The sequence below is a fragment of the Sclerotinia sclerotiorum genome, genomic scaffold, assembly GCF_000146945.2.
Source record: "Sclerotinia sclerotiorum 1980 UF-70 scaffold_6 genomic scaffold, whole genome shotgun sequence".
NCBI lineage: Eukaryota > Fungi > Ascomycota > Leotiomycetes > Helotiales > Sclerotiniaceae > Sclerotinia > Sclerotinia sclerotiorum.
The window spans coordinates 328,941-350,881 of NW_001820830.1; the positions used below are offsets into that span (position 1 = coordinate 328,941).

The 21,941-nt window shown below is 41.0% G+C and overlaps 8 protein-coding genes across 8 annotated transcripts; 3 read left to right on the forward strand and 5 right to left on the reverse strand.

Moving 5' to 3' along the window:
- Positions 1-421: 421 nt before the first annotated feature.
- SS1G_04948 (predicted protein) lies at positions 422-514 on the reverse strand (the record flags this gene model as incomplete). The annotated part of the gene is made up of 1 exon (XM_001593471.1): positions 422-514. The coding sequence occupies one exon, from the start codon at positions 512-514 to the stop codon at positions 422-424; it is 93 nt and encodes a 30-aa protein (XP_001593521.1).
- A 1,198-nt stretch (positions 515-1,712) lies between these two features.
- Positions 1,713-2,429, forward strand: SS1G_04949 (predicted protein; the record flags this gene model as incomplete). Its single annotated transcript, XM_001593472.1, has 3 exons — positions 1,713-1,769; positions 2,235-2,261; positions 2,304-2,429. 3 exons carry the CDS (start codon positions 1,713-1,715, stop codon positions 2,427-2,429), a joined length of 210 nt encoding a protein of 69 aa, XP_001593522.1.
- A 2,753-nt stretch (positions 2,430-5,182) lies between these two features.
- Positions 5,183-5,652, reverse strand: SS1G_04950 (predicted protein; the record flags this gene model as incomplete). Its single annotated transcript, XM_001593473.1, has 3 exons — positions 5,183-5,276; positions 5,390-5,449; positions 5,537-5,652. The coding sequence occupies 3 exons, from the start codon at positions 5,650-5,652 to the stop codon at positions 5,183-5,185; spliced, it is 270 nt and encodes an 89-aa protein (XP_001593523.1).
- Positions 5,653-7,834: 2,182 nt separating this feature from the next.
- On the reverse strand, positions 7,835-8,716 carry SS1G_04951 (predicted protein; the record flags this gene model as incomplete). The annotated part of the gene is made up of 3 exons (XM_001593474.1): positions 7,835-8,103; positions 8,147-8,177; positions 8,681-8,716. The coding sequence occupies 3 exons, from the start codon at positions 8,714-8,716 to the stop codon at positions 7,835-7,837; spliced, it is 336 nt and encodes a 111-aa protein (XP_001593524.1).
- A 610-nt stretch (positions 8,717-9,326) lies between these two features.
- On the reverse strand, positions 9,327-13,349 carry SS1G_04952 (hypothetical protein; the record flags this gene model as incomplete). The annotated part of the gene is made up of 3 exons (XM_001593475.1): positions 9,327-11,744; positions 11,983-12,368; positions 12,428-13,349. 3 exons carry the CDS (start codon positions 13,347-13,349, stop codon positions 9,327-9,329), a joined length of 3,726 nt encoding a protein of 1,241 aa, XP_001593525.1.
- Positions 13,350-15,320: 1,971 nt separating this feature from the next.
- Positions 15,321-17,664, forward strand: SS1G_04953 (hypothetical protein; the record flags this gene model as incomplete). The annotated part of the gene is made up of 5 exons (XM_001593476.1): positions 15,321-15,360; positions 15,427-15,649; positions 15,712-16,097; positions 16,146-16,989; positions 17,046-17,664. 5 exons carry the CDS (start codon positions 15,321-15,323, stop codon positions 17,662-17,664), a joined length of 2,112 nt encoding a protein of 703 aa, XP_001593526.1.
- Positions 17,665-19,006: 1,342 nt separating this feature from the next.
- Positions 19,007-19,436, reverse strand: SS1G_04954 (predicted protein; the record flags this gene model as incomplete). Its single annotated transcript, XM_001593477.1, has 2 exons — positions 19,007-19,028; positions 19,216-19,436. The coding sequence occupies 2 exons, from the start codon at positions 19,434-19,436 to the stop codon at positions 19,007-19,009; spliced, it is 243 nt and encodes an 80-aa protein (XP_001593527.1).
- Positions 19,437-21,636: 2,200 nt separating this feature from the next.
- SS1G_04955 (predicted protein) lies at positions 21,637-21,828 on the forward strand (the record flags this gene model as incomplete). The annotated part of the gene is made up of 1 exon (XM_001593478.1): positions 21,637-21,828. The coding sequence occupies one exon, from the start codon at positions 21,637-21,639 to the stop codon at positions 21,826-21,828; it is 192 nt and encodes a 63-aa protein (XP_001593528.1).
- Between the last annotated feature and the right edge of the window lie 113 nt (positions 21,829-21,941).

Consider the following 21,941-nt stretch of genomic DNA (forward strand, 5'->3'; position numbering starts at 1 on the left):
AATAGGACGAAGCCAAGGACGAGCGTGAGAGAGGACTATGAATGAAGTAGGGCTGCTTCGGGTATGTTGCGATCGGATACTGGTGAGGAAACAACAGAAGAAGAGTGCAATTGGCGGCGACCGACATAACCCCAAGTAGTACTGCAAAGACATTGAATGTTGGATATGAAGCAAGGTCAGTGAGGAATGAAGAACCAATCCGAGGGCTAGCAGTGGTGAACTTGCATGAGTGGCACTGAGTGCATTGAGTTCACTAGCAAAACGGAACTTTGTCTAGTGTTTGAAGTTGAGATTCCCCACAGTCTTTACTCTTGTTATACACTTATTCCATGCTGACTGGGTAAGTTAACTAGACTGGGTCCCATCTTCGGAGCCTTGTCGATAGTAGTCCAGGGGTCTCTCTGGATCGAGTTTTGTCTGTTTATGGGTGAACCCATAGAATTCTTGGCCCTTGTGCTCGGTAGGGAAATTTTAGACCCATGCATGGTGGCCGTGTGGCAGTGTGGTCCGCCATGTTTCGAGATTTCCTTTATATGGGGATCATCATCTGAACACTTGGATCTTCTTCACCCGGGTTATGGTGAATCACAATTGATACAACACACGATTGACCCCAACTCTCCACACAAGCTACATTGGGAAGCCGATGCGATGCGAAAAATCATAGTGTGGAACATATGGAGTAGAATCATTCACGGAGTTGACTTGGCCAATGTTTCCGTAAATCAGTCAAAAGATACATTTGTTGAATTTGCATGATTCAAGAGTCAAGAACCACCAAACAAACTTCCCTTTGTTCTAGAATGACATGTTTGATATGAAGGCTAGTGTTCGATTTCGGAAATTCGTTCAATCGTTTCAATTTGGCTGGTGTCTGACCAGTGAGCTCACGGACAGATGCAGTTCGATGCAGTTCGGTAGTCCGAGTGCATCGGCTCATAATACTAAGGCCTGATAGAAATTAATATGGAATGGCAAGTGAGTGGTGGTCAAGGAGGGTCTCTTCAAATCTGGTGCAAGCTTGTGCAGATGAAGACAACAACCAAAATAATTAGAATATCTCATATGTTCTTATGACGAGGGGTGATTTCGTCATGACAAGACGAATGCACAATCGGTGTGTATGTGCGTGTTGCAGCGTCTATTGCTATGAGCTAGTCGATGGTGGGTTGGATAGATCATGGAGGTTTGGTTCGATGCCTGCCGCCACGCGGAAGCAAAATGTACCTTCGTATAAAGAGCTGTAAGGGGAGAATGCACATGAGGCTGACCTATGGATAAGTTGTCTTGCCATCGTGACTATGCTGTGGAACCACCGATGACAGCTGCAAAAGGGTTATTTGCATGGCCAAAGTACTTACGGGAAGTGAAATGGTTTTCTACAATATGTTCATAAGACGCATATCCAATCCTATCTCAAATCAGATGGATATCCTATTCTCGCTGTGTTCAGCTCGTGCTTCTGCTTTGTTAAGGTTTGTGCTGTTGCTTGCCAACACATCCATCAACAACACAAATGCTACGGAGAAAAGCATTTGTTCTGTATACATGGAAGTACTCCGTAAAGTACGTACATTACATATTCTGTACATACTTATCGAAGGTGGCTGGGATCCATGACAATTTTCATTAGTTTTCTTCTTTTTACTTGGAACACTACATGTTGATAATTGAATTTGAGATAAAAATATGCGTCGCCAGATAGTGGAATCATGTCGTCACTCAATATGAATGAAGCTCTAAATGGCATCGCTTCCGGAGAATATAAGGTATATGCATCCATTGGGGGGTGGGGTGGATGAAAGGGGGTATAAAATGGTCTAGATGAAGAAAAGCCACTCTGTTGATGGGAAGTGTGTAATGAGTGAAGTGTTGGTAAGAGATGTAAAAAGAAAGAAAGGAAAAGAAAGAAAAAATTTGCAGATTGTAGTCTAGTCTGTATCTTGCCGTTATTTAATTACAATTGGTCAAAACTCATGATTAAGTGGCCGAGCTTTTGTTTCATCTTCTACTGGGATTGTAAAAATGGTGCATCACCCAAATTTAGGTCAGACTAACAGACGCTCGTTTTGTCGAAGCTAAACTATGATGGGGAACTAATTTCGTTATATTTTTCCATTTATAATATTCCGAGCCGTTTATAGCAAATTAATCTAAATATCTTCCCAAATATAGTATTTGAGTCTCGAATCTTTTTCATTCAAGTAGACAAATCTATATATATTGGTGTTTAGTGGTTGTCCCTTCCTCTTTACGGACAGGTTAGCGAATTAGTCTACCCGTCTGCGGCTTACGGAGTATAGCTTAGAATCTTGATCCCTGAAAGAGATCTCCAAGGACTTAACTTGTTGAGGAGTTTGGAGATAAGCAGAACAAAAATACCAAGACGACAACTTCTCATACGGTCTTTCACACTTTCTCCTCGTTAGAAGTTATATCATAGCACAAAAACTAACTCTCAGAACATGCCATCCGACAAATAAAGCAGACCTACTCTACGCCGTGTACGGCCAGTCCCTAGGTGCTTTGGCTCGTGCAACACAACACAGTTTCTGTATTGTATCCAGACAATGCTACTGTTGAAAATGATACAGTATCTAGTGTCTATCTACTATCTACTATCTAGGTAGCTACCGCAAAGGGTTAGTACGAGTAGAGTGGCTGTGTACATCCAAAACTTCAGATTCATTGTAAGTTTGACTCCATTTGATTCGTGATTGTGATAAATTCTCTGACGTGAGATGGAACAAATTGAGGAGATCAAACAAATTAAATGCCCGTGCTTCTATATTGGGCGTTGAGATCCCATTCAGATCCCACCCTATCCAACATACCCTGAAGTAGATCGGTTCATTCATTCTTCATACTTTTCATCCGAAGTATTCTATTCTTCACATGTTTACTTAATACTCACCCACCTAAAATCTATCTACACCTATCCGTGGACCTCCGGTCTTGTTGTCAGCACATCGATGCAAACACTCCTCAGGTATATCTGCATAGGCTGCAAGAGCGATTGGTTGATTCTTTTCGGGCTATGTCCTACCCTGGTCGCCCGGTAAGAATCTCTCTCATGCGGTACAAGGAGGGGAAACTTAAGGTGTTAGGAAGGTTACACCAAGGGATTCCGTGTACCGTGTACCTTCACCTCCTGTCAAAGTCTAATACTCCAACGGTATCATTCGGAAATCATTTGTAATACTCTCACAACATCTACATGAGCCTCTCAACTCTATGTAGAGGTATTCTCAATTCACGGTAGAAAATTTCTAGGCATTTTTTTACTATATGTCTCAAAACTATATGCTCCGAATACCGGAATAGGTGGCTTTTAGAGTGCGGTTGGAATCAGAAATCATGCCGTCAAGTGTTGTGTCATGTCATCTCAAGGTTATTTACAGTAGCACGGTACATGCAATAACCGGAACTCGAGATAAACAATTTCTGATTTCGAGAAAAGCATGTATTCCTTGTCAAATGCATCTTTTCCAGGCAAAGCCCTCGATATATCTGCTGAATGCATATACACTGTCACTTCAGATATAGTACCTTCTACGTACCCTTGGGTCCAGACTAAAAAGTCGGAGTATTTCATTGGCCGGGTGGAAAGTTTCTACTGTCTGGTCATTAACTAATTCCATTACATTTCAACACAACTCTATTTATCTCGTGAAGGTTGAACCTGCTAGGGTATCCTACTAATTGGGTTGAGGTCATCGCACAATGCCGTTGTTGGATCTACAGTATGATCGATACCGTGTGGCGATTCATCCAAAGTCTCTTTTCACTCTTGAGATGATGTGGACTTCCATCTAAGCCGCGAGTGGATAGGTCTCACTACCCTACCTCACTTCACCCCGACTCCTTGTTCTTTACGCCTTGTAGAAGCTTACGGGGGAGCATTTAGCTAAACCATCAAAGTACAACAAATTCCTCTCACCTAAGCTAAATGAATCTACCTGTTACTTCAAGTAGTTTGCTACCTCGAAAGCAGATAAAAAGAAGACACGGATTATGACTTCGAGTTAATACCAGTTTGGAAGTGGTTTTCCAAAATACTATACTCTAAAGCCAAGGACTCAGCTTCTGACCCTTTTCCTTAGTCACTTCACGAATACACCTTTGCCACAAAACATTAGTTAAAAAGACTAGATAATAGACCTTGATGGCTTTCTCCGTTGCTACAATGCATGAACTACTCAGAGAACAGGGAGCAATCTAGCAAACGGCCTTATGACCCATTTTTACTTTGTTGTATCCTGAACATAGGAGACCTTCCCTCTAGCATGATTCGTCTCACTGGTACTAAAAATGCCCAATGATCAAATATGATGCAGTTCTAATCATTTTAGGATTTCTTCTTTGGATTGTACAACTGATAATTCTATCCGAACTTGCTGCCATTCCTTCGATCAATCAAACCAGCTCCTAAGCACTACATATCCCAATGAACTCAACAGATGTATGCCTCATGGCGCATATATTTCGATCATCCCAATTCTACAACATACATGTTACCAAGCTTTCTTCACACGATTATCGCCATTTGATAGCTGGGAAAGAAGTTTGCATGGAAGTCTCACAACCTTGAGCGACTGACTGCTCGTTTTCTAGTCATCCAATAGCCGGAGGCTACATAGTACTTGCTTTCTTCAGACGCACTCAAGTAAACACATCATTATATTTGTTTATCGCCCCCAATTTTCCACATGCTCATTCTCACAAGCAAGTCCCTCATCATTCATATATACGTCTCGGGATTGTTTTCGATACATACCAAAATGATAGGAATGGTAGTACATGAATGCGACTGTAACCCTGCAACTCCTCGCGCTTGATCAGTTTCTTCACCGCTCGTAATAATTTCGTATATCCTCAAACTTCTGAATACTTCGCAAACATCATATGCATACAGCCAGCCCTACTTTACAGCTCTCTTTCCGTAGTTCCGCAAATCCGAGGCCGCTTTCATGTTTTGCCTTCGTTTGCCTTACGAAGTAGATCTCCCGGACATCCATAAATAGCGCAACTCGCTTGTTTCCTTGCAAACAGTCCGGCATTTCAAGACATCTATCCCCATTTACTAGGGTTATTAATAATTGAATCTCAAACTTTCAAACGGCCGGCGCTGACTAGAATTCCCGTTGCCCAAATATGTGGAGGATTAAACCCTAAAGCCTGTTTATATACCGTATTCCCTTTGAAACTCTTCACATGTCATCTTTAAAACTACCACCTCCATATTGTTGCCGTTCTCGGAGAAGTTAGCGATTCTCCTAATCAATCATCATCTTGGGGATCAGGTTGTTGTCGATCGAGATCTATCTCAGGATAAGATTGAATATTCGCGGAATTCATCCTACATAGGCCGAGAGCATAACTAACATACACGCATACGCATGCGCATACGTTTACACCGGATATCTTTCCGTTGAATGGCTTATACCGTCTATCTTAGATATTCATAAGCTGGTCTTGGGATCTGCGATGGCGATATCTTGGGATATCAGTCTTCATGGATATATGTCTCACTTACTCAATGCCTGAAAACATGTATTTTGCTTCTTGCGATTTGCTCACCGGGACTCGCGGCACTAATCTACATTGAATCATCAACCTATGACATATCATCCAAATGAAGTCCGCGAACATCTCGAAGCCCCTCTCCAACTTAACTTAGCTCAAAATGATTACTATGCTCTCTTTTAGCCCAGTCTCATCATCTACATCCCAACATTCGCATCTGATCTATCCCATTCCAATACCGAACAGGCTACACAAAGTGAAGCCATATCTCACAAGAATGCCCACAAAACACAATTACATATATTACCGGACGCCTCATCAGCTCTACCATCCATTTCATCAATTTTCACATGCGCATAGACTCACAATCAATCACACCACCTCACATCCACATCCACATCCACATCCACATCATATCAGATCATGCCTCATACACCGTCCTACCATCCCATCTCACCAAGACTTACCCCTCATTCCTTATATAGTATTCCAATACCTAGCATCCTAGCATTCGTTCTTCCACATCTCAGCCAGCCGTCTTTTACTCCATGCTAATCTACTAACCCCCGCTTCTATCTAGTTTCATGAGATTAAATAGGCCATGGGCTGAGCGTTGATCAACGCTCAGCCCACAGCCACCGGAACTTAATTTCCTCTGCCGTTCGTTCTCACCTACCCGTCGTATCCCCTTAGCTCTCCATCATGCACATAACAACATACCCATTTCATCCATTTCATCCATTTCATCTGCACAATTCCCAGTTTCCCCTCCCAGACCACTTACCGGTGACCCTGTCTACTTACACAAACCCATCATCATCACGATTACATCTCCTGATCACGATTTCTAAATCCAAAATTGCACAATCTTCACCCGGCAATCTATGTTTCAGCTCCAGCCACCAAATTCATCCCAGTTAACTCGGTCTCACATAAACCAAGTATTTTGAACCAATCAGCTGTAGATTTTTGAGGGAGAGGGTTGTCGGTGGTTGCACTTGTGTTTTTACTTACGTTTTGGATTTGTTAATTAGGATTTGTTCTTTAGGTTTTGCGATTTGGGGAGTTGATGGTGAGGAAGGGGGATGGAAGGTTGGTGGGTGTTGGAGGGTGAAAGGGATAGGGATGGGGAGAAGGATGTGGAGGGATGTATGAGTATTATCAAATTAGATCAGTGGATAGATACTTGATAATGAGTTAGGCAGAGGACCATTTATATTTTGGAGGCGGTCATGATCACTGAAGTCGATATAGTTGACGCAAATTATGACCAAAAAACATAAAAATATCATTCTCAAAAGAAAATCTACTAGCTTCAACTTGAGCAGGATATATTCGTTCATCACCATGCCACATTCTTCAACCCAAACATCAATTGATCTTAAAAATCGAACCACGAATATATTATCGCACTCACTCATCGCTCCTTCTTCATATATAGGCTTAATACACATCCAGATGACTATACAGTCTGACTAATCACGTTTTCCTCCCCCTTTTACGGTCCTATGTATACTATATCGCGATCGATCGTGGAGATTCGAATCCAATGCGAACCACACAATCCTTTTGCCCCCAAGATTCTTCCCCCGAGTTTCTTAATTACCGAGTATGAATCCTTCAACTTAATCTTTATATTATCTATCTATCTATGCATACCTATGTATTCGAATTCTCTTCACCATCAAGATCCATCCATACCTTTTGCAACCTCTTTTTGCATTCTCATATCACAGTCAGAAACACTTTCCCTCTTTTCCATTCTCAGGTCACGGAATCAAACCTATTGATCAGAGAACAGATACACAGTAGTCTTCTCATCAAAATACATATCTTTATCCAACCTAGTAGAAAGCCATCAAACTCGAGCTCCGCATATCCCTTATTTCCCTCCCCTCCTCCTTCCCCAAATCTCTCTCACTCTTCACTTCACAACCCTAGTTACTATACTCTCAAATAAACTCCACATAACCATAACCATAACCTTAACCCTAACCTCCCATCTCTCACTCACTCATACATTTACCTTTCTAATTCTAATCATATAATCCCCAAACCTAAGATCTTACAATCTTACCACACCATAGCATATAACTTCCAGGCTAAGAAATAGTAAAGAAATAAATTGCTAAAGTGCTAAAATAAACTTCTTCAAGAGAAACTAGGACATCTGTATAATGAAGTAAGCCGTTGCTCTTAAAAAATAACAAAAAAGTGCATTTTCTTCCTTCCTTCCTTTTCTCGCCCCAGCCCTTCCTTTCGCTCCTGAGTTCTTCCCTTAATATAGAACTTCGTAATTTTCATCACATCACATTTTATATCTTATATCCAACATATGCATGTCATATTCGGATTTCCAATCCCATCTATCATCATCCTCATCATCCTCATCATCCTCATCATCCTCATCATCCTCATCATCCTCATCATCCTCATCATCCTCATCATCCTCATCATCCTCATCATCCTCATCATCCTCATCATCCTCATCATCCTCATCATCCTCATCATCCTCATCATCCTCATCATCCTCATCATCCTCATCATCCTCATCATCCTCATCATCCGCCCAATACCCTTCCCAAAAAAAAATATCAGTATAAAAAACCAACTCACCAACTACCTAACCCATCAACTCGAACTCCAACTACCTAATTACCTAATTACCAATTACTTAATAAACTGGATAAGATAGATATAATCTAACAGCTAACTAACTAATAACTCAGTATTCAGTATTCAGCTCTACTATATATATCAAGTTCTATATTTATCAATTATTTTTATTGACTCGGGATTGATTGATATTGATTATATAGTTATGAATTTAGATTTAGATTAGATTAGATTAGGTGAGGGGAATGAATGAAGGGATGAATGAATGTAAAAATATCTTGTTTTATTTTTTGTTTTCCTTTCTTTTCTTTTCCCTTGGAAATGGATGGTAAATAGATCAAAAGTCTTGTAGTTATGCTTCGGCACACACACACACTCATATATATATATAAACACCCATAATTCAGGTTATTGATCGGTACTGCTATTGATTTTGATATTGATATAGATATAATACACTTCTTCCGCCCTCTATCCCATCATCTCATTTCCATCCCAAAATCCCAGCCCCACCTTCAACATGCTCTATCAAGTTCACACGATCATCTGCCCATCTCCCATCTCCATCTTCCATTTTCCATGATATTTTATCCATCCTCCCCCTCTCCCTGACTCTTCCTTCCCATCTATGTATACCCCACATAAATCCCATCCAACCCCATACATCAAATCCCCTAATATTACAAAACAAACCCCCTTATACACATCCATCTCGATCCATCATCCATCGATCGAATCTCACCACTCTCACTTCCATTTCACACCCACTCATACGAGCGAGCGAGTGAGTGGATGAGTGAATGAGACGAAAAGCCCAAGCCCAGCCCAAGCTAAAATCCTCAAAATCGCAAACAAAAAAAAAGTAAAGAGAGCAAGACCAATGTCTCATTATAGTTTTTACCAAATTTCAAAGGTATTCGTAAAAGTACAACCTTCTGCCCATCCCATCCATGTCGACTCATCGGAAAAAAAAAGGAAAAGAGTGTGCCGTATACCACGGCTGTATTGATGTAATCAAGTATTGTGTGCGTACCAAAACCGGAAACTCGAATCTTCTCGAAAAAGAAAGAAAATTACGTGTCTTATCTTCTTCGTCTCATCCAGAACGCCTTCAATGCCATGCATACCATGCAATTCTTGCAAAAGACAAAAATATCCACGTTCATATGCAGACGCATCGCAACTCAATAACGATCACGTCCATTACCTCCACCCATTCCCTGATCCTCAGGTTCATGTGAATAAGTACAAGCAGCACCCTTAGCACATTTTCCCTCACCCCAAAACTTGCATGGCTGTTTTTTGCCCTTGTAATTTCCATTTTCATCTAATGGTTCCCACTTTGAATCTTTCTTCCATTCCGAACCCTTTTTTCGCTTCCAGTTATCGTTGAAATGGTTGTTCTTTCCTCCTCGAGATTCCCGATTCTCAACGTTTTGATATCCGGATGCCCATTGTCGTGACGAGGAGCTGTCGTTGGTAAGGGATGGTGCGTAGCTTTGAAGTGCAGGATTGTTGGACCAAGCGCTGAAATCGAATTGTTGAGTAGCTGGTGAAGTATTATCTACACTCATATTACTACCACCAGTCAAACCAGCAAGGTACTGTTGAACCTGTTGGTTGACGTCTGGAACAGGCGCTTGATAATTCATAACTGGCTGACTCATTTGTGGTTGATAATTCTGCATTTGGGGAGTTGGCATAGCAGGTACCATTGGTGGTGCGGGCGGTGCTTGAGGAGCTTGCATTTGAGCAAGAAACCTCTCTTCTGCAGCATTAGGGTGATCCTTATTATAACCATCCCACCAGTCCTTCTTTTGAGCTTCGTTCATCCATTCAGGTGGTTCGATAGCTGGGTATGGCTTTCCTTTCAATGTCGCGACAACACGTTGCAAGTTATCCCATGCTGCGTCCATGATGGCGTTAGATTTTGGTACTCCACCAAGTTGTTGTAAAGTTGAAGAGACATCATTTGAGTTTGAAGCATTTTGTGTGAAACCACGGGCCTGGTTGTCTCGCATTTCTTTGTACTTTCTTTCTTCAAGACGACTAATCGCGAGAGTACGTGCATAATCTGGACCATACTGATGGATGTCATGTAGCCTTTGTATCAACCAAGGGGCACTTGGATACTTCAATTGTTTTGCCATGGTAGTAGCGGCGTTATTTGCAGAAGATGGTTCTTTCGCAGAAGGTGGAATTTCCGAAGGATCATTATAGATAACAAGTAACTCATTGGCCTCTCGTCGCTCTTGTACTTGTTGCTCTGGGGTAACAAACTTGACATTTCCGCCTCTGGTGATGTAACTTGGACCATAAGTAGTGTTTTTATCAAGGTTGGAAAGGTCAACTTCAACCAGATTAGGATAAGGTCGTTCTTCAATCGTAGCGGACATAGGTTCATCATCTTCGTCATCTGTAACCTTAACACGTTGCTTATGCATCATACCTTCAGAATGATTATTATGTGCATCTCTCAACATGTTATCTTGTCGTCCCTCATCTTCTGCCACTTCATGTTTGAACAAACGAATTTGCTCAAGCTCATCATCTGGCTTGAATTTGACTCTGAGATGTCGTCGACTTTCTTTTCGCTCACGTCTCTTCTTTTCCTCTGCGGTCTCTGGAGGTCCAGCCGCCGGTGCAGCCTTCTTTGGTGGCTCAGGTGGCTTTTCAATGCTGGCTAAGATGTCTCCTAGTCTGGATGATATTGGTGGGGATGGTTCCTTCTTCTTGGGTGGAGCAACCTTCGGAGTAGGCTTTGGAGTTGGTTTCGAAGAAATGCCAAGAAGATTGGCATTTGGTCTCTTGGGTATTGGGGGTAATTTTGATGTCGAAGTAGGGGCACCGGAAACATCAGTAGCGAACTTTTTATTTGGTTTGCCATTGGTGCTATCTCCTTCATGAGGTCTCTTCGAACCTTGACTAGTCGCTGTGGGCTTTATGGTTTCAGCTCGAGATTTAATTTGTTCTATCTTTTCAAGCTTCTTCTTGGTGTCTTCAACACTAGACGTTGTCTGCTCTATCTTAGAAGCTCTTTCCTTTGCGTCGGTTGTGCTCTCTATTATAATCTTAATGTAATCCTTGATTTCTTGATCTCCTTTCTTATTCCAACGCTTTGCAAGAGCATCAAATTTACTCTTCTTGAGTAGGTCTTCTGTAAGTGTTTGAAATTTGGCAAGTAAAGCGAATACAGCCCGTGGAAGTTTACCAAGATAGTCCTCTGTTTTCGTACATTCGATGAGTGTGGCTGTTAGACCACTTACTAACTTTTGATGACCACCAAGATTCTCAACGATTGGACCGTAGCCAAGCTTGTTTGCCGCCTCAATTGTCTGATAGAGGGCATCAACTTGTTCGGAACGAAGCGTCTTGAGTTTTTGTATTTGTGCTTCGGGAGCTTTAGATGTGGTCACTTCTTCGATCTTTGCAGCAGTTTCCTTGATTTGAGTTCGAAGCGCAATAACCGTATTGGCATAATCGTTCATAGCACTTGTAATAGCAGCCGCACTTGGAGTGGAATTGGGATCCTTCCAGATGATTCCTATGGCATCCCATCGGGCAGCATTAGGGATATCATTGGGACGCGTGAGTTCACGAACCTGTATTGATTATTGTTAGTATTCGTTTTAGTGGCCTTCTAAAGGCATCAGACACGAATTGCAGGTTTTCAGTGTCAAAAGAGGTATGCGAGCAGGCTAACATGACTCATTATGATGCATCGAATCAGTTCACACAGAACGCGTTAAATATCATGATGAGGAGTGGTAACGGCGCTTGCATGTCATTCACACAATGAAGGCCACATTCAAGGATTAATGGGAAGAGACGTGTACTTACAGTACTGATATCTATTGGCGGTGGCATCTCTTCTTCATTATCGTCTTCATATTCAGATTCTTCTTCCGAACTTGATTCTTCCTCTGAAGAGCTTGATTCCGTGGATGTTGCAGGAGACTTATTTGGTGTGCTTGTACCATCGGCACGTACATTGAAATCTTTATCAAACGCCGATCTGCCGGTGCCTTTGTAAGTGCTAACGTGTGTTTTCTTTTCCCTTGGGACGCGAATTTTCTGTGAGATTTTGGCAGGCGTTGAAGTTTCTAACCGAGATATCAATATTGAGGTACAAAAAGGTGTCCAATGATACTCACTTGATTTAATTAGCCCCACTACAAGCTCTTTTCCACTTCTTGATTTCCTCGGGTGAAACTTTGGAATGGTATCTAGAGAACAGTTATTAGCAAAATTTCGTATCAAACGAGGGAAATCCAGATGTACTGACTTTTTAGTCCAGGAGGAACTTGTATAGGCGTATCTTCCCATGAAACGAATGGAGCATACGGGAACCGAGGTCTTGAAGAGGTATTGTTCGCAACAAGATTTGGATGAGTGATTCGGAGTGGGTTCGGTGCCGGAGCAACAAGTTTGTATTCGGGAGCATTCTCTCGTTGACGAGGAGGAGTAGCAGCAGCGGGTGCCGCGACGGGGTACTTCTCTTCAAGCGGGACATGTTGCTCCACCTCCTCCTTTGGACCAAGATCTGCGGCAATGGGAGGATACTGCACAGTATTGTTGGATAAGCTCTGGCTCATTTTTTGGGGCACAATACCATTCTGAGGTTGATTGAAGAAATGGTTGTCATTAGTTTGTGCCCTTCGACCATAGCTATAATCAGGTTTACTACCGATTCCACTATTTGATCGTTGAAACGCAGCCGACGCGATCCCACTATTCAACTGCTGTTGAGCCAGCATGCTATTATACTGAAGAGTTTGAGGTGAAATTGTGGGATGTTGGGGAGCATTTTGTTGATACGGGAAAGATGTTTGAGCTCCATGATATGAGCTTGATTCTTGCATGGAAGGATCGAGGCTGTAAGAGGGAGGACCGAACAAATCTGATGGTCCAACATGTTGGTACTGAGCAGAATATGCAGGATTGCTTGAGTATGATAGAGAATTGTATGAATGTTGTTGATGAGAGAGATCATACTGCTGTCCATAAGAAGGTTGATTGGTAGAATATCTAGCATATGGATCTGCTTGTATGTGCTGCTGCTGCTGCTGTTGTTGTTGTGGCTGAGGCTGGGTTTGCTGCTGCTGGAATCCATATTGTTCTGCGGTATTTGGCCAAACAGGAGCATTATTCAATAAACCATCGAAGTCGACATCATCTGGTATATAGCCATGATTATCACCGTCCATCTTGAACCGAGGAATTAAAGAGCCAGTCACGTGAACTAGTGAAAGACGGAAGTTGAAAAATGACTCGGTAAAATGCGCCTAGTGCGGGTAACTGAAAAAGTGAGAAGGATCCAACCTCTCGGATCGGCTCGGCTCAGGGCGTGTCTAAAAAGAAAATGTGGTGTGTCTGGAAAGGTACAGGACCAAATCTGGAATTATCGACTATTCGATTTAAGATAAAGTGGATGATTTGACACGGTCTTATTGGTGAGCTAGACGAAAATATGAATTAGCTATTAATTAACAAAGGATTTTCGATCAAGCAACCCCAGCGAATTAGGATGAAAGGGTCCGATCTTGATGGCTGGCGTAAAGTGAAAATGTGACCAAAGGGAAATAAAGGAAAAAAATAAATTTGGTGGGCCAGGAAAATATTGTGTGTCCTGGTGTGTATTTCTGTGAATAGTATGCAAAAGCCACGGATGATGATGCCTGCATTCTTTGCACTCTCTTGACCATCTGCTGAAAGATTTTTTTTTTTCAAAGGTAGTGGTAGGTAATAGAAGGTAATTGATGAATGAATGGATGAATGAATGCTTCTGATAGCACACTTCTTCCACTCCCTTAATCATCACAGTTTGTATTGTAAATGATAAGTGAGTTAGATGAAGTATGAAATCGACAGTTATCACACCTAACCTCTGGGTTATTTACCAGTGCGTGATGTTCCCATGAAAGTACCCTTTGTTCGAGTACACTCAGCTGTACCATCACACACTTTTTTAAAACACCAGGAGCCGGACGGCCAAGAGATACTATCGTTAAAAAGAAGTACAACAGCGGCAGCACAGTACAATATAGTCCAGTACAGCCAGGTTCTAGACATATGAGTAAACCCTCTCTGCAACAATGATGTAGATAGGAGATCTTTCGTATGGAAAGGATCTCTTCTTTTCACTGTGCTATACGATATGGGCAACTTATGATGTCTCAACCTTGCACGTTGATAATGCGCTCTCTTTCGACCTCTATGCGAAAGCAAAAGCGTAAAAGCTTTATGTCTAGGCAGATTGAGGATTCTTGGAGATGGCAATACAATTTTTTGGTAGGGGAGGGGGGTAAAAGTGTAATTGTAGATAATTTTGCCAGCTTCAATGGCATGGCTTATCAAATTTGATGCGTGTATTCAAGGTGTTACCGTACCCTTTTTCTCTTTTGATTCTTTCTGCTTTGCGCTCTCAGATCCTTCCTCCAGTTTCCTTTTCTTTTGTTTTCTTCTCTAAAGTTATGCTCTTAGGAGCGAACCAGCAGCCTTTTCTTTTCAAATCCGGTCACTTTTTGTTTTCAATAGGTAATTAGTTTGTACGATCATATGTTCTGATTAGAAGTCGCGGCCATAATAAACAATCAAAGAGAACTTGTAAACGGGCAGTTTGATGATGAAAATTGGGGGGAGAGTTGACGTGTTGACGTGTTGAAGAGCTGTAGAGTTGGGAATTTAAAGAAGGTCAAAGGAGTATGGAAAACACGAAATTTGCTGATGGCGTTGTTGTTGCGTTGTTGATTAAATGAAGGAACAGAAAATCGACGGGAATGACCTGTTAATCTGAAGAAAGGGAAGGTCCTTTTAGTTCGCCTGCCAGTCGTTTCGCTATTTGGTAAGAACTTGTACTATTTTAATGACGCTAGATCATTCTTAGTCATTCACCCAACCGATTGATACCTAGATAGGTACGGTAGGTGGTAGGTGGTAGGGTCCACGGTTATGGCCCATGGGTTATTCACTCGAAATCGGGAAACCTAAGATTTGGGGATAAGCTATTATCGCAAAAGTCGCAAATGTGTCCTTGACAAGAAGTCGAATGATTTTACGCTTCACTTGATCGTGAGCTTCATCTATTTCTATTATTGCGCTTGTCGGTCTGATCTGATATTACATGATATATTCTAGGTAATTTGGCTGAAGTTCAGCCTTTTAAATCAGCAACAAAGATGGCAGCTTCTCACAACTCACTCCGGGATCGTCAGATCAGTATGTAAATATATCCCAAATCTTCCAGTCCTTCAGCATAGTCATGTACTAACAATCTGGCTACAGGATCAATTGAGCGCATGCTAAATTTGAACCATGACTCTCCCGAATCTGCAAATTCCCACGATCAAACCTCACACACTGGAATTGCGGTTCCATCAGTACCAATTCTAAATGAAGATGGGGAACCAATATGGAAAGTGTTGGTCTTCGATGACTTAGGACGAGATGTTATCAGCAGTGTACTACGGGTCAGTGATTTAAGAGCCTGGGGAGTTACAATGCATATGTATGTTCATGCGCGGGGAAACAAGAGCTTAGATGTTACTTTAAAAGTACTGACGAAGTTAGGCATATATCAGCAAATCGTCATCCTATTCCAGATGTCCCAGTATTATATTTAGTCGAACCTACTGAAGCAAACCTAAAGGGCATCACCAGTGATCTCTCCAGAGGTCTCTATTCCCCTGCCTACATCAACTTTCTCTCCTCGATACCCCGCGCATTACTAGAAGATTTCGCAAAACAAACGGCAGAAGCTGGAACATCCGAAAATATTGCTCAATTCTATGATCAATACCTCAATTTCATTGTGGGTGAACCAGATTTGTTCAGTCTTGGTATGAGAAAGGAGAATACGTATTGGGCATTAAACAGCGCAAAGACAAAGGATGAGGAATTGGACAATGTGGTTGATAGGATCGTCAGTGGACTTTTCAGTGTTATGGTCACAATGGGTAAGATCTTTAGCAATTGTATATTCACATTTAGCTAACTTTCAAAAGGTGTCATGCCGATAATTAGATGTCCTCCTGGTGCAGCTGCAGAAATGATTTCTGCTAAGCTCGATCGAAAATTACGAGATCACATCCTCAATTCGAAAGACAATTTATTCTCTGCCCCAAGCAATCGACAATCTACTACTGCGCCTTCTTCACGACCTGTTCTTATTATCCTTGATCGAAATGTTGATTTAATACCTATGCTGTCGCATTCTTGGACATATCAATCACTCGTACACGATGTTCTTAAAATGAAGTTGAATCGAATTACCGTCGAGACACCAATTGATGAAGAGAATCCGGCAAAGGGTACAACTAAGAAGGCATACGATTTAAATGCAAACGATTTCTTTTGGGCGAAAAATTCTGCTGTACCATTTCCACAGGTAGCGGAGGATATTGATGCAGAATTGATGCGATATAAGGCCGATGCAAATGATATAACGAAGAAGACTGGAGCTTCTTCCATAGAAGATCTTCAAAATGATACGAGTGCTTCAGCACAACATCTGAAAGCTGCCATTACCTTACTTCCAGAATTGAGGGAACGAAAAGCTGTGCTGGATATGCATATGAATATATTAGCTGGACTTCTGACCGGCATAAAGGACCGACAATTAGACAACTTTTATCAAATGGAGGAAAACATTATGAAGCAAACGAAGGCACAAATGCTTGAGGTGATAAATGATCCGGATAAAGGCAAAGAACCAACGGATAAATTGAGATTGTTCATCATATGGTACTTAAGTACCGAGCAAGAAATTACAAGAGCAGAGATGGACAAATTTGAAGAGTCATTGAAAGCTGCAGGTGCTGATACTACATCTCTGTCATATGTCAAACAGTAAGTTTCTCGGCCTTGTACTAATAGTCAGGTCATTCAACTGACAATTGCCTCAGAGTTCGTACCACAACCCGTATGACCATGCTCACCACGGCCCCTACACCCGCTTCTCAACCACCAAGTACATCCGGTGATCTTTTCCGTGGTCTTTCTTCCATTTCCTCCCGCCTCACCACGTCCCTCAAAGAAACTGGTATCACTACCAATTTTGATAATATCATTTCTGGAGTGAAGAATTTCCTCCCCGCAAATCGCGATCTTACTGTTACAAAAATTACAGAATCTATCATGGATCCTTCATCAGCTTCTAGCTCCGCTATTGCAAAAACCGAAGATTATCTCTACTTTGATCCTAGATCGGCAAATGCAAGAGGTACCGTACCTCCAGCTAGTGCAAGTAGAAGGAATGAAATGCCAGGTGGTCTAGCAGGGCCTGGTATCACCCCAAGTTTTGGAATGCGTAGACAAGGGTTTACTGAGGCGATTGTTTTTACAGTTGGTGGAGGTAGTATGGACGAGTATGGTAATTTGCAGGAGTGGGCGAGGAGGGTAAATAAGGAGGGCGGAGGTAGTGGAATTGGGAAGAGAAGAGTGGTTTATGGAAGTACGGAGTTGGTTAATGCGGAGGAGTTTTTGGGTGGGGAACTAAAGATTTTGGGTGGTGAATCTTCGTAGGTGTACTAATTAGATGGTACGAAAGGAGAGAAAATCACATTTTGGAAGTCTGAAATGGGATATGTGTTTTCCATCATGGTTCCTTGTTCCTAATCTTACTATCCAGTGATTAGGTAGGTACCGGTTCCTTCTCTTAGGTATCATCCGCTTATTATCCACCTAATCTTTTCCTCCTATTCCTCTATTCTATACTTGTACTACTTCCACAACTATTAGGTACTACTAGGTAAATCAAAACACAAAGCTAGTTCCCCATGCACCAAGTACGCATATTAGTGAGGAAATACTAGCTAGGTAGATAGGTAGGTAGTTTACCTGGGGATTTTTTTCGTCTTCTGTATACTAAGATTACTGTTGTGAGATGTTATTCTATTCTGCTTTGGTTTTGTTGATTTTATTTGATGTTGATGTTGGTTTCTTTGAGTATTTTTTTGGGTTTTGGTTTTGGTTTTGGTGTTGGGTTTTGAGTGGCTGATGAGTGGTGAATATTAGGTGTTGAGTGTATAGATGGAAGTAGATAAAGTAGTACTATACCTACAATACCTACCTATACAATAAGTAAAAATAAAATGAAAAGAAATGGAGTGTATCTTTTTACTTGTAAGTACATCGTATATTGGATATTGGATATTTTTGGATTTGTTGTTTTGTGTTTGCTGTGTTGTTATGGATTAGGTGGATGGATGGTTGACTGGAGTTTGGTTGTAAGGTCTTGTGTTCCGTTTTCTGTGGTAATTGGGGAATTACCACTGGGGGATTGGCGAATTACCGCTGGGGAATTGGGGAATTATCACTTGTGAATTGGGGAATTACCACGGGAATTGAGATGTGCAACAAAAATATCAGTATTTCACTTGTGGTTACTTTGTTTTTTGTGGTAATTGGGGAATTTCCCCGAAAATTCAGATATACAACAAAAGTATCAATATTTCTTTCACTTGTACCTGCTTTCCCTTTTTGTGGTAATTCCCTAATTACCATTGGGGATTGGGGAATTACCATGAGAATTCAGATATGCAACAAAAGTATCAATATTTCATTTGTGCCTACTTCTATTCACTTTCTATTTCCCTTCTTTTTAATCAATGATAGGACCACCAGAGCCGTTATAGATATCTAGCAAAGAAATTGAATTAATAATGATGGAAGGGATTAGTTATAAGTTAGTAGATGGGAAATGGAGTATGCCAAATTCAGCCGTTACTTTCCTATATCTTTATAATATTTCTAGCCTAATTCTTCCTGTCCTAATCTTCCCTCTCTCTTTTTCTACACTCTCCTCTTGTGAATCTCCTTTATTCTACCAGGATTCGCTAGTTATTGCCACAATAGCCTCGGACAGCTAGGGACCTTTGGTTAAGACCCTGCAAGGTAGAAAATATAAATCATAATTAATACTTGAAAATAACATAAAATTTCGCAAGGACGAAGAAGGAACGAGAACTCCTCGTGAATGCACCAGTGGGTTGATATTCTTAGGGAAGGATAACAAGCACTATCACACTTTAGACACTACATTTAACAGAGCTCGTGCAATAGAAATAAACTCACCAGCAATCATAGTTGTAGAAATTTTCCGTCGGTTCCTGAAAGGCATCCGTGTTTAACATATCCGAAACTGAGATCATGTCTAGTTCAATGATGGATAGCGACAATGGGATATCCTCAACGACTTTGACTGACCATTCATTTCCAATGATTCGTTGTCGCTTGAAAGGCCCAGGCTGCTGAATAACTGTCATGAAGTCGAGTTCATGTTTGATAAAATTCATCGTGGCAACGTATGTAATGTTTCGAGGAGAATGATAAGGTAGAATTTTGTCGCTGTCCGACTTCGACAAGAATGAAAGATTTCAAGGGCTGAGTTAATTCAAAAAACATCTTTGGTGCCTGGGTACAGAACCTCGATGCATACCACTGGTGCAAGCAAGCGGAAAATGCTCGCATATAGAGCGTCCTCAGAAGGAGGCCAGCCATTTCCCTAAGCGAACATGATCAACGAGCTATTATCGACATCGATATTCGACTACATGCCCATGAGGAACTAATGAAACTCCGAGAAGGTTTGCTCCCGTCGTTAACGACGAGGTCGAGAAAATTGTTGTGAATAAAGCGACTGGTAAGCACCATAACCGACTTAAAAACCATCTTGGTTAATTTGTTGGTGATACTTAGGCTTGTTTCTTTGTGTGAGGCTGGTTCTTGTAGAGCTTGAAGGTCAGTTTACTGTAAAGCGGTTATTCGAGGCTGTACAGAGCCTTCCAGAAGGAAATCCTACAACGTATCAACAACTCAAACGATTTCAGCCGCTGGACATCTGTCGAAATTTTGAAGTGGATAGCTTGTTCATACCGCAAGCTCAAATTCTTATAATCGCAAGATGGATTGGTCTTCTACCCGGGAAGTACTGTCGTTGACGATACAGTACTAGAGCACTATTAATTAGCCAAGGGTCATTTTACACCAAAACTCAACTATTTCAATAAATTTTAATAGTTTGAATTATTGAAAGTATTTTTTGAAAACTAAAACTTTCAAATATATCGATATCGAATAATATCGAAAAATTTCTAATTTATTTTTTGGAATTTTTTCTATTTAGATATTAGATTATATTGTCACGATTCACCATTAGCATTGATGGTGTTACGATGGTAGCAAACTGATTAATTAGGAGAGCTTAGGCCTTGTGCAAACACGATCAGATTTCATCGAATTAGTATGTGATCTTGGTCACCTGAAGATCGTATGCGCACGCACCATCAGAAATCACGTGATAAGGAGCCCTAGGAGCCCTCAAAGCTCCTGGGGGCTCCCTTTATCGATCATTATATAGTCAGAGTAGTTTCATAGTTTAGGAGCTTCGTGCTCAATTTAGTTATCAATTAGTTTACTTACATTCTACTTGATCTAGTAACGAATTCACTTTCAAGTGAATACCAATGATAAAGCCTTAACCCATAACTACCAACCGACGAACCTTAGGCAGCCGCTGCCTCCAGTATAGTATCGTTACATATATTTTGATTAATTAAATTTTTCTTTTATTTTTATAATAAAATCAATGAAAATTAAGAATATTATTTTTAAAGTTATATTATACCTTGTTTGATTTTTTTGAGAATTTCAAATTTTCAAATTTATATTACTTCATTAAAATTTAAATATAAAAATAATATAAGTGTTACGACGGCTTCTGGCCTCGTATCATATGACCACGTACGAAGTCATGTGATCCCTTCGATCCCTTCGATCCCTTCGGTAAAGGGATCGAAGGGACCGAAGGAACGATAGGCATGAAAGTCTATATAATCAAAATGGATTCCCTTTGTATAGAGCTTCGTGCTCAAGATCAATCATTTAGTATACTCTACTATTAGTTACGAATTGCATTATTGTCATTACTTTAAGTCCCTGCTTGACGCCTAGTTATAAACCACCTCGAGAGCCTAGAGCACTTCCACGTGATCTAGACGGCAAACCTCGTAACAATAAGTTCAATAATATAATTTCCTTTATTATTAAAATATATAAATAAAATGTTTAAGTTTTGGTATAAAAAGACCCTCGGCTAATTATCAGTGCCCGATCACTGTACTACGAAGTTATCCATTCACATTTTAGAATACTGCAAACCATTGATTGAGGAAGGGCCATCGGGTGCAATTGATATTATTCAATTCTCGGCAAAGGAGTATGTGTTTCCATTCTGTGAAGGCAATCTTTTGCAATATTGATGTGTGGATGAAAGATATACTCTACAGCCCGGTAGTGGACCTTACCCAGAGGAATCTCACGTTCACTTTGACATAGCTTTCTCGTATGTTTCGTATTTATTGTCTAGTATGTATCTCATATCACCTCCAATAAAAGATTTCGAGATATAAAATCGTATCATCAAAAGACTACCATGGATACAGGTACGCCCACGAATTTCGGATAGATCACCCCCTTCGATATAGTCTTTCGAAAATGTGTGACTCTGCCGCAGACACAGGAGCACTTGTTCATCAAGTGGACTGTCTCGGTCAGTTGAAAAAGCCTTTAACAAAGCTTTATGACAACCTGAGGGCCAATAGCAATGATGTTCACTTGGGATTCTATGAGAACTTACTATCCTGGTCCCAGTGCCCAAATATCCAGCAGTTCCTGGACAAGTCTTAGAATTCCAAAAGCAACTGAAAGAAAAGAGATACAGCACTGATTCACCTGAATGCAAATGGAACAAAAGCATTGAATTTCGCTTGAACCTGCTAATGTTCTCCAGATTTAGGGCG